This window comes from Acanthisitta chloris, unplaced genomic scaffold (assembly GCF_000695815.1).
Source record: "Acanthisitta chloris isolate BGI_N310 unplaced genomic scaffold, ASM69581v1 scaffold11441, whole genome shotgun sequence".
Taxonomy (NCBI): domain Eukaryota; kingdom Metazoa; phylum Chordata; class Aves; order Passeriformes; family Acanthisittidae; genus Acanthisitta; species Acanthisitta chloris.
In genome coordinates this window covers 4,436-16,298 of record NW_008654355.1, presented here as the reverse complement: position 1 = coordinate 16,298, position 11,863 = coordinate 4,436, and the positions used below count along the sequence as shown (strand labels likewise).

At 40.1% G+C, this 11,863-nt stretch overlaps 1 protein-coding gene across 1 annotated transcript in view; it reads left to right on the top strand.

The window, feature by feature from the left end:
* FKBP4 (FK506 binding protein 4, 59kDa) overlaps positions 1–11,726 on the top strand; it is a 14,177-nt gene extending 2,451 nt beyond the window's left edge. Inside the window, exons 3-9 of the mRNA XM_009083473.1 lie at positions 3,801–3,921; positions 4,495–4,651; positions 5,638–5,728; positions 6,060–6,143; positions 6,813–6,998; positions 7,522–7,761; positions 11,364–11,726. Of these exons, the coding sequence (XP_009081721.1) occupies positions 3,801–3,921; positions 4,495–4,651; positions 5,638–5,728; positions 6,060–6,143; positions 6,813–6,998; positions 7,522–7,761; positions 11,364–11,462 (978 nt within the window). The 3' untranslated portion in view covers positions 11,463–11,726. The remainder of the gene's footprint in view (positions 1–3,800; positions 3,922–4,494; positions 4,652–5,637; positions 5,729–6,059; positions 6,144–6,812; positions 6,999–7,521; positions 7,762–11,363) is intronic.
* The last annotated feature ends 137 nt before the right edge of the window (positions 11,727–11,863 follow it).

The window sequence follows — 11,863 nt, the reverse complement described above, 5'->3', positions numbered from 1 at the left end:
ATCTTTAAGTCACTCCCTCGTCCCCCTTCCCAAAAGAGAGTGGAAATAGCAGCTGTCTCCTCTGTGTTATTTCAGGTAGTGAGAATGGTTGCTCAGAATGCTCACGCTCGTGTTTGATTTTTCCACGGAGGATGGTATTAAAGCTGTTTCTGGGATGTGCTCTGACAGTCTCAACAGTGTTTGGAGAGGATATGTTTTTCTTACTGTTGAAACAGTTAAATTCTCCAGTAACTACTTTAAAATTAATTCCACCCGAGAGAAGGCAGACTTTTTAAGTGTGATTTTTAAAATTACTTTGCCCTAAAATACTTGGTAACAGAGCAGTCCCCTTCATTGGGGGCATAAGGAAAGTTTTAAAACTCTGATGATTGCTCTAAGATTGAATGTTTGATCCTAATATCTGAGGAAGGTAAAAATAGCTGATGGAGACTGAAAGCCTGTTTAGATTTTATTGTAAACAATGAGCATCTGTTAAGAAGGGTAAACTATATGTAGAATCACAGAGTCACTAAACCATGTCCCTGAGCACAGCCATCTACATCTCCAGGCATGATGCCTCAACCACTTCCATGGGCAGCCTTTTCAAATGCTAATATCCATTCTAAATCTCTCCTGATGCAATTTGGGGCCATATCCTCTTGTCTGGTCTCTTGTTATTTGGGGGAAGAAGCTGCCCCACCCCGCCTGGCTGTAACCTCCTTTCAGGTAGCTGTAGACAGCTGAAGGTCACCCCCAAGTCTCCTTTCCTCCAAGCTAAACACCCCCTGCTCCCTCAGCTGCTTCTCATAGTAAGACTTGTACTCCAGGCCCTTCACCAGCTTCGTTGCCCTTCTCTGGACACACTCCAGCACCTCAGTGTCTTTCTTGTAGTGAGGAGCCCAGAACTGGATGCAGTAATCGAGGTGCAGCCTCAGCAGTGCTGGGTACAGAGGGATGTTCATTGCCTTGGTTCTGCTGCACATGCTATTGCTGATTCAAGCCAAGATACCATTGACCTTTACATAATTGGATAGTGTATTTGTATTACATTTGAATAGTGTATTTGCATTAATTCAGTTTTTTTCATGCACTAGTGCATAATAGGATTAAAGATGTATTTTATGCAGAAGGATTAAAAAATAATGCTAGCAGGTAGTGTCCACTAAGGGATGACAAGTTACTAATTTCAAGTACATGAAAATTAATTATTTCTGTAGTTGACTCTTGAAAAATAGTGTTTTGTGAAACTGTTCTTAAACAGCGTTTTCTTCTGAAGTTACTTATGGCTTAGTTATATTTGATCAGACTACATATGCTGGAGTGCTTTGTACATATGCAAGTGACACTGAGTGTAATCAGGACAGGATTCAAGGGAGAGGAAAAACAGTGATCTGGTGATACAAGCTCAAAGCTCAAGACCTTCTACCTTGGCAGCACAATGGAGCATTAAGGGGCTTAGCACTAGTACGCAGGATGTGCCTGGACAGTAAAAAGCAGAGAAGCTTTCATTGTCCTGCAGCAAGAGATAATACCTAATATTTTGAGAAGTGAAAGCACAACGAAGATGATGGCATTTGTTCTGGCAGAGGACTGCCAAGTGTGGTCATCCAGGTTATTCACTTTCCTCCAGGAGTTTTTCTTAATAATGCCAATCTGACCTCTCCATCTTCGGGGTAGTTTTTAGATAAAAGTAGCATTCCATTCATGACCCTGGATATCCCCTAATGCCTGCCAGAGCAGGAGTGTTAGAGAAAAAAAAAGGAAAAGAAAGAAGAGCACCAAAGCTGCCCATGATGGTTTTGTGTTTTCCCTAACAAGATAGCCTGGAGCTGAGCGGCTGCAACACATAAGCAGTGCTGGGTGTGTCCCGATCAGGGGTGTCGGTTGGAACTTGGATCTAGAAAGTGTTCCTAAGTTTTATTAGATGAAAGTACTTTCTGTCAAATCTGACTCTGAGGCACTTAGTCTTTTGAGTTTCTACTTTTTTAGTTTTCCTTCCAGGTTTCCTTTTTTATTCAAAACAATGTCAGCGTGTTTCTTTGCAGTGCTTATCACCATACCAGAATTTTGTACAAGTTGTCTTAAAAAGGGCCCTCTAAAACTTACATTAAAAGAGTCTGTATGTGTCATCAAATCAACATGTCTTTATGACCTGAAGAAATGGGTGTCTTATAGTTTGTTTTTTTGATCTGATGGTATTTTGTTGTTTGGGGTTTTTTTCTTCTTCATGATTGTTTTTGCTGAGCAGTATAGATAGATTCTTCCATAGAATACCGTTGTTCAGGGTAAAAAAAAAAAAAATAAAAGGTGGGGAGACTCCTGTGTAATCATCAGCAGGGTGTTTGGGAATGACAGCTTGTTTCAGAGGGACTGAAAAGAAGACCAGAATATTATTTGTTACTAGGTATCAATCAAAAAAAGTGGAAGTACTCTTTGTGCTGGTGACTATTCAATTCCTTTTGCATTCCAGGTATCTTCAGTCCAGTGTCAGGAACCTGCACAGCATTAGCCCTGAAGTTGGTGGATGTTTTTAATGAGTTAGTCTAAACAATACTGATTATAATGGCTTGCTCCTTCGTGCTGTTTTTATTATTAAACATAGCATAGAAAATATTTTTCCTTCGTTCCATAGCAGCAGCAAACATATTTTGTGACTCGACTGCTTTTCCATTTAGTGGAACTATAATTTACATTAGAGGCTTGGGAGGGCATGTGAAGATTCGGGCTGCATAGCTGTCTTCTGCATTACCACCAGCTCTTAAAAGTTCTAAACAATTTGTTGCAGCAGCAAGTTTAGGTTAAAGGCAGGCAAGATGGTGGTTTTATTTTTCTTCTGGAAATACTTTTTTCTGAAATGATCTCACAATACACAATGATAAGGCAAGACTAGAGGGGGAAAGTGTAACGAGTAAAAAGAGAGTGCTGACTCTGTTCTGGCATGCAAGGGAAAATGGCACAGAAGTTTTGAAATTACCGTCCTGTGGCACATGAGTAGGAGGATGAAGAAACAGGCAGAGAATGGCTTAAGTCTGAAAAGGTATTCTTGAATTTGTTTTAATGTTGCCAGCCAAGCATTTGGAATCAGTCTAAGCTCCATTCCAAGCACTTAAAAGTTGATCTGAATTTGACCATCAGTGGAATTACGGGTATAATCATGAGTTAAGGATAAGGATTACATCTTTATCTTTCATTGTCCTGTTCCTTTTGTCCTTGCATTACTTAAAAACTGCCCTGGCCCTCAGTTATAGTGACACTACTGGTGATTCTGCCTGACTGTAGAGTAACAGAGTGTGACAGATGCTGGTTTGTGTGGTAGCACTGCGGAGTGGCAGCTGAGAGCAAATTCTTCCTGACTTAATGTGTTCAAAAGGTATTTTTTCTCATGTTAAAAAAAACAAACCTCAAGCCCAAACCCACTATCCATATTTATGCCTGCAGACATTAGCAAAAATACTATTAAAGAAGCCAGTAGAATCTTTTTCTTGCAGTAGACCCTAAGCATTGTGACTCATGTAAGCTTTATTCAGAAGGCAGATTTACAGTTCTTTCATTTGAAGGATCTAATTTTTAGGATTGGGAGACTCGGAGTGTATTCAGGCATTTTTAGCTCTTTTTCCCCAGTAATATGAAATCTGAAATTTTTCAGTAGGTTTCCATCCACTATCTACTGATTTTCATCCAGTATCATCTGCAGAGCCTTGGCTATCCAATATCTTACAGGACATTAACCAAGATGGTGACTTCCTGCATAGCTAAGATTTCTGGAGAACAAGTGCTGTGAGTTACTGAGAATAAATGCAAGGTTTTTCTTCCCCTGACAGATAGAACTGTTTGAGTTCAAGGGGGAGGATCTCACGGATGAGGAAGATGGTGGCATCATTCGAAGAATCCGTAAAAAAGGGGAGGGCTACTCCAAGCCCAATGAGGATGCACTTGTAGAGAGTAAGTATGTTGTTACACACATAGTAAATGGGTTTGCTATATATGTGGGACAGCAGAACCTTTTTCACAATCTACAACTCCTTGCCCTGAGAGACAGGAATATGTGGCTTCTCTTTCCTTTATCAAGTAACTTAACCTAGAGTAAGCTTTCATTCTCTTATTTCTTACAAGGTTTACATTTTCCAGCAGCAACTGTGTTCTCTAGTGATACCGAATCTGTTGAAGTGTTTATCTGATCACAAAAGCTAGATATGTCTAATAAAGTATTTTCATTTGCTGAGGAACAAGAGAGGAGGTTGTTCTGGCACTTGTTGTTGGATTAGGGAAAAAACCAAACAATTAGCTGAACAAAAAAAAGGGGGTTATTAAATTTTACAGTAGAAGTTGTTTCCTTCCAGAAGCCACCATGCATAGGTAGCTGTTAAAAGAGAAAAGGCTGCTTAGGAGGATTTGGCACTCCCTATGTGCTACCTGACCATATAGCACTCCCTGTGTACTCCTGTGCTACCTGCCCCTTACCATACACAGGTATCTTCTGATTTTCCTCTGTGTTGTTCTGGTTTTTGTTACCAGTCCAGTTTGAAGGCCGATATGGAGATCGTGTTTTTGACAAGCGGGAATTACGGTTTGAGATTGGAGAAGGTGAAAACTATGATCTTCCTCATGGTCTGGAGAAAGCAATTCAAAAAATGGAGAAGTCAGAGGAATCCGTGTTCTATCTCAAGCCCAGGTATGCTGTTTCTGATCTTTTGATACTCGAAGTGCTTATATTAAGTATCTGGCAAGAATTAAGTGTTTCGTTATAATGCTTTTTTTAGCTTTTTTCAGTGCTTTAGTAAAAACTTGATCAGCCCCAAAAAACTGATGAAGTATTGAGCTAAGATTGCTTTGTCACTTCATAGTGAAGTAGATGCACTCCAAAAAATACTGCTGCTAACAGATTTTTGTGGTTCCTGTTAGTAAAGTAGTACTTACTGTACAACAGTGCATGTATAGTCTTGGATATAAGCAGTATTTTCTCTTTACAGTGAGAGCATGTTGGAAACAAGTGGTGTTTGCACCGGTTGTTCTCATCAAACTTCTAAGTTATTTCATTCTTTATTAAGTGTAACTGAACCAGATTGGAGCAAAAAAGTAAAGCAATCTGATCTTGAGGGTCTTCTGCTAATACGCAACTTCTTACTGGCGTTGCAGCACAGAACGTTTCTATAGGCATTTCCTGTCCATCATCTGATTATCAGTATGTTCAGTGTACAGCTCTTCACTTAATCTCAGTATTAATTGTCTTTGCTTTTCTGAGAATAGTACTAAAATGCAGGTGCTCTGAAGGAAACATTCAGTTTCAGAACCACGACTATAAAGCAAGATGTGTATAACTTGGAAGTTGGTTGTTCTGGGGTTTTTTTTTTTGATTGTGGGATAACTTGCTTTTCCTTCACATAAGCTAAAAATAATAATAGGAACTGGTGTGAGATTAATCAAATTAACACTAGGTTTCTCATGCTTTCTTCTCCCTTGTGCTTGCTAATTTTAGAATTGTATCTAGAATTCTTCAAGCCTTTATTTCATGTAATAATGCTGTATAGGCATCCCAGATTTGCATGGAGTTTTTGTCTCCCATCTTCCTATGTAGCAAATACAGCTGGCTGGACAGTTTTGTAACTCTTTTTTTTCTTTCACTGTTTATTTCTGCACTCTTCCACCCCCATCTTACAGCTATGGTTTTGGAAGTGCTGGGAACGAGAAATTTCAGATCCCTCCAGATGCAGAGCTGCAGTATGAAGTCAAGCTCAAAAGCTTTGAAAAGGTAGGGAGATGAAATCCCAAAGAGATTGGGGGTGGGGGAAGAAGCATGAGTGCAGCTTAAACACGGACAATGGAATCCTTGAATGTTGATCTGAAATAGGGAGGCCACTGTTGTCAGAGATGATGACATGCTGGGAGCTCTTGACTGAAATTGTCCTTATTCTTGCTGTATCCCTCTCTTGCTGTCTCATGCTCTAGCCCAGTTTCCAGTAGCAGTGCAAAGCTCTGCTTTACAAAACCTCTGTCTATTGCACTGTTAATGGGAAGCAACATAGCCACTTGATTTCTCCTAGAAGTTGTATCATTGAGTTGAATTATTCCTGTTTGGATAGGCTAAGGAGTCTTGGGAAATGAACACGGATGAGAAGTTAGAACAAAGCTGCATTGTGAAGGAGAGAGGCACTCAGTACTTCAAGGTAAGTTACAGTCCCCAAGGAATAATAGCATTTCTTAGTCCATATCATGAGCTGATAATGATGATCACAGGTCCTGTCGTTTTTGACCTGTAGCAGTTCGTGGTGTTGTGATTTTAGAAGGGAGGACTGGAGGGGAAGTATCCAAAGAACTAACTCTGTAGGGAGTTCTGTTAGAGCTGTTTGCTGTACCTACAGATCATTTTGGGGGATAGATGGAATAGTAGAGAAGTTACAGTATTTTAGCTTCTGCTGTGAGATAGTGCTGTGAAAGAGCAACATTCCTTTGGGTAGAGATATATGGAGAAGCTGTTTCAAGCAATTTGACTAGATAAAAGAAGAATTGAACATTATCGTCGTAGCACATTTTGAAAATGCCCCATCTTCCTTTTTCTTTTTATATCAAAAGCTGGATATAAGGTGGGAGTTGAGAGTGAAGTATCAGTGCTGGCCTATACCACTCACTTCAGTGGGGAGCCAGTAGGTATTCCTAAAGATTTTCTGATTTATGCAGGAATGGCTTTCAGAAGTAGTATGTTTTTGATGATAGAAGTTATTTTCTGATCAAACTTTTATTTTTTAGATCTGTTGCTCAAGGTAAGCAGAAGGGGCAAGAGGGAGACACAAGGTACTGTGATGAGCTGTGTGATAATTAAACTGCCTTGTTTGCAGGAGGGGAAATACAAACGGGCAGCATTACAATATAAGAAGATTGTGTCATGGCTGGAGCATGAATCAGGACTCTCTGATGAGGAGGAATCAAAAGCCAAAAGCTTGAGGCTTGCTGCCCACCTTAATCTAGCTATGTGCCATCTCAAGCTAAAGGAATACTCCCAGGCTTTGGAGAACTGCAACAAGGTAGCAGGGATTTATTTATTCCTAAATTGCACAAACAATTTGACAGTTTATTTCTTGCTTTAACAGTTTGAGGGATACTAGGCCATGTGCTATGTGGCCTTTCTTACCAGCTAACAGTTAGATGGTACTGAACACACTGAAACTATCCAACAGACTATTTTCATAATTACTGTTCTTTGAACACCTTTTACTAACTTGCTCCTACATTGAGAATATTCAAGTATTTAGAAATTAGAAACACTTGAGATGCAGAGAAGGTAATAATCTTGGCAAAGGTCTTTCAAAGAGCTGGATTAGACCTGGGACTAAATCTTAGACTTGCTGCTTCCCTGTTAAATAGCCTGTTCTAGTCAGTCCTCTTTGTACTTACTTCTGCTGTGTTCAACTCACTTGGTAAGCCCTGGTAAGACTCATAAGTCTGTATTGGAAGGTACAGTGTGTAGCAGTCTGTGGTGTTCTGACTGCATATAATTTTTATAAAAGAAGATTTCATTACTGAGTGTGTTTTGGTTTTTTAATGTAGGCACTCGAATTGGATAGCAACAATGAAAAAGGCCTCTTCCGGCGTGGAGAAGCGCACTTGGCTGTCAATGACTTTGAATTGGCACGAGGAGATTTCCAGAAAGTGATACAACTTTATCCAAGTAACAAGGCTGCCAAAGTGCAACTGGTGACTTGTCAGCAAAAAATACGGGAGCAGCATGAGAAGGAGAAAAAGATGTATGCCAACATGTTCCAAAGGCTTGCAGACAAAGACTTAAAGGTAAGTTACACTACTCCAGAAGACTACAAGAGATGGTGTCATGTTAGACAAGGAATAGTGGTTTAGGTATTCAGCTTAGCACAGATAACTGCAGTGGGAGAACACTCAAGTAGATTCCTCTGGGGGTGGGGAGAGAACTCAAAGTAGCCAATAGTCAAAATTACTAGGCCATCTTGTTTGAACAGGAAAACTGTCAGTACCAAGCACCACACAGAATGCTTGTACTTATTTCAACTGAATTTGCAACAGGCCAGAGTTAATCAGAAAGTAAGTGAAGTGATGAGATGCAAACATGATAACATCCAAGAACTGAAAAAGCTCCTATTCTCCTTGAACCAATTGTTGTAAAGAACAGACTGTTCTGGTGCCTAGGAGACCCATGTAGTGAGACCTTATGTCTGACGTACAGATGGTGCCGAACACCATCTTGTTGCTCATGGAGACATTAAGATGTGGTTGATGGTTTCCATTTCAAATGTCACAGATTGATTATAAAGTGTCAGAGAATTAATTATTCTACTGTATAGATGGTTTCTCTACTAAGCTTTTACAAGAATTTTAGTAAAACACTACGTCAGTTAACAATGGCAGTATGTGAATACAGATTATAACAAGCTTCTATCAGCTAGCAAGAAACATTCCAAAGTACCAGTGAGAACTACATGTCTTCGGAAAACCTGTTTCTTTTTCTTAAATCTGATGGTCCAGAAGGACTAGGTAGACCTGTAACTTTAAAGATAAATCTGGGATTTATGTCAGACTCAAATTTCCTCCGTAACATTGGGGTGTGCAGAAGCTTGTACCTTGTGAGGTTATTTTCACAAATCTTTGTGTCTACTTTTCCAGAATATGCATGGAGTATCTAAAAAAAATTGATAGATACTGGTATGGTAATCTCCTGTGGTTAACTGTGCCAGCAAGTTTTTCCAGAGGCCCCGTGTCCTCAGATGAGTATATCCTGAGAGTTCAGCCATCTCAGACTGTTGGCTGATAATTTCCTACATGAAATACTTTACAAACATGTTTCTTTATTTTCCCCACCCCTCAGTCTTTCAAAATGAGATCTGAAATAAGTTTGTCTCCCAGAGATCATGGGAGAGATAGATGTACTTCATAAGAGATGAAGTCTCTTACTCTGCTAAAGTAGTCATATAGTAATCATAGTCATAGTAACCTCTAACTGGATGATTGGGAGGGGAGGCTGTTCTGTTTGGCAACTGTGTGGATTTGGTTCTGCTCCTCATGGAGGAGTGTAAACAAATACATAAACACAGACATTCCCTACTTGACTCTGCAAGCAAAGTGTCATTGTCTGTGTATGTATCTGGCTAAAGCAGCCTGATGTTGATAGTCCTTGTTTATTGGAGCTTGGAAGAAAGTATTATGTCTGTCTGTATATGTATACATAGTGATGTATAGCCACACAGTACCTTAATTCTGTTAGGCTTTAATGAAAATTCTGAGGAGTACAGAGATAAATCAACTAAACTAGAATTATTTCAATTAGGCATCTTCACTTTTGAAAGGGCAGGATATAATTGCCAGCTCCCAGGCTCTGTTGTGAAGGTTCCTTTCAGCTAGCACAGCTACTGGGAGTCTGGCTTCCTTCACTAGGTGTGGGATGCAGCCAGATCTGCTGTTGAGAGGGGAAGAGTGGATTGCTGAAACAAGCTATACCCACTGAAAGTACAAAAAAGCTGCCTTTCTGCTCTCCAAAATGTACACTTCAGCTCCTAAGACAGACAATTGGTAGAGTCATATTCTTGGCAAAAGGCAGACTCTCAAGTCTTTGCATTGCAGACTCTGGGATACTGGAAAAACACAGCACTTAATTCCTATTTTCCTATCTGCTTGAAACAGATTCAGTTTGAAGTCATAGAATCATTTAGGTTGGAGTCGAACCAAGTGTAAGTGAAAGAGCCCAAAGAATAACCTAACACTGCCATGTCCACTATTCTCCCATGTTTCCGAGTACCACTTCTACACCTGAATGCCTCCAGGGTGGTGATTCAGTGGTGATTCAACCACTTCCCTGGGCAGCTTGTTCCAATGCTAATACCTGACCTACAACTCCCCTAGTGCAACTTGAGGCCATTTCCTCTTGTCCTATCATTTGTTACTTGGGAGAAGAGGCAGACCCACACTTTGCCAGAAGCTCCTTTCAGGTAGTTGTAGAAAGTGATAAGGTCTCCCCTGAGTGTCCTTTTCTCCAGGCTGTACACCCCCAGTACCTTCAGCTGCTCCTCATGAGATTTTTTTCACTCTGAGCCATCTGGCCTACCTCAAACTGATAAGGTTTTATATGAAATGGGATTGATGGGACTGTAAACAAAGGACGCTTACACCCTAAGTCAGTCTTTAGGTAGTTTTCTTGGAAGAAAATCTTGTTTTCTGTTAATGTGTTTATAATGTTGTTTAGCTCCAACAGTTTCTCTACTAGTGGTAGTAGTAGGAGGTCAAGAGTTCTGGAGAGGAGAGTTTGTTTACCAAATGTCTTCTGATTGCTAAGGAGGTAGCTTGGACTATAGTTCTGAAATTCTTGACACCTTGTACCTTATGTTCTGGTGAATTCAACAGTCACACTTGAATCAGTTTGTTTCATGAAGTCAAATAGTTGACATATGTAAAGTATGAATTTTTAAAGGTCAGGATGTTTATCACCTTAACTTAGCGCCAGGATTGCTGGCTAACAGATCTTCTGTGAAGATCTAGCTCTTGTAGGCTGAAGGATTCTGCCCCTTTTTCCCCTCCTATTCTCCTCTCCCAACGCCGCATGCTTAATTTTTTGCTTTTTTTTGTGGTTCTCATCTAACATCATAATAAAACAGAAGGTTCTAGGTGCTAGGCTGAGAGGTGTAATAGCAATTTTGTTGCACTATCTTTTGAGATGAGCAGGACAAGAAGTTTTTACTTCCCTTTATTGTGTTTGAAAATTATTGCAAGGTCAGGATGTGCCCATTATGTTATATTGTAAAATCTCACCTTGTACCTTATCACATGGGTCTCTGCCTTCTACACTTTTTATGTGGACTGGAAGATGCAGCAAGGACAGACAGGGTTTTTAGAGCATCCACATTGTCAGATTGTGTTTTCTTCCAGCTAAGCTCTTGCAGAGGACATCCAAATCACTGTTACTGAGTTGAAGTCACTCTTCACAAAACTAGTTGTACAACAAAGATATTTCTTTGTATGCTGAGCCCAAGTTTGCCTCCTGCAAGTTGGGGGTGGGGGTAGGCTATGGGAATGGCTGAAAATTAATCACACTGAAATTCCAGCAGGACAAAAGCAGTTCTGTGCAAAAGCTTTGAAAATTAATTTTATCTAGAAGACTGTAAGAAAGTGTTTTGTGGCAAGAGCATGCAGGCCACATTATGAATCATAACCACCTAATACTAGTATTATATCTCAGCCTCTAAACTGCCTCCGGTTTCTTAGGTGCATGAAAAATGCAGACATTTGTGGTTTGTTTTGGATGAAGATCCTAAGATCTTCATTCAGTCTTGCAGGGGAGACTAGGTTTCCTGGTAATAAGAATCAAATAATGTTTGTGCTAGCAATGTTGTATAACAAAGTAATATATTTTTCTTTGTCTCTCTATTTAGTCAGCTGCTACTCTTCAGACCAGCCACACCAGAGATGCAGAGATGAAAGATGAGCAGAATGGAGTTGAAGATAAATCAGAAGTTGAAGCAGAAGCATAAAAACAACCCCCGTTCCATTAGTTTTGTAAATGAAAGAATTTCCAGTGAATTAGACCTTTATTTTTCTACCTGGTTGGATAGTGGCTTCAAGGGAGCAGAGGCTGAAGCCACCATGCCACAGTCAGTTACAGCTTTATGTGGCTGTTCAAGAAGCTGAGTGGCAGCATAAATCTGGTTTAATCCTAGTGACTTTATTTATTCATTCAGCCTCTGTTACTATTTGGGTTCTGCCTGGATTTGCTTTGCTTGGTTTATTTGCATTTTCATAGAGTCATGGAACGACTTTAGTTGGGAGGGACCTCAAGGATCATCTAGTCCCTGTCTCCTTGCCATGAGCAAGGACACGTTTCACTAGGCCAAGCTGCTCAGAGCTCCATCCGACCTGGCCTTGAAACACTCAG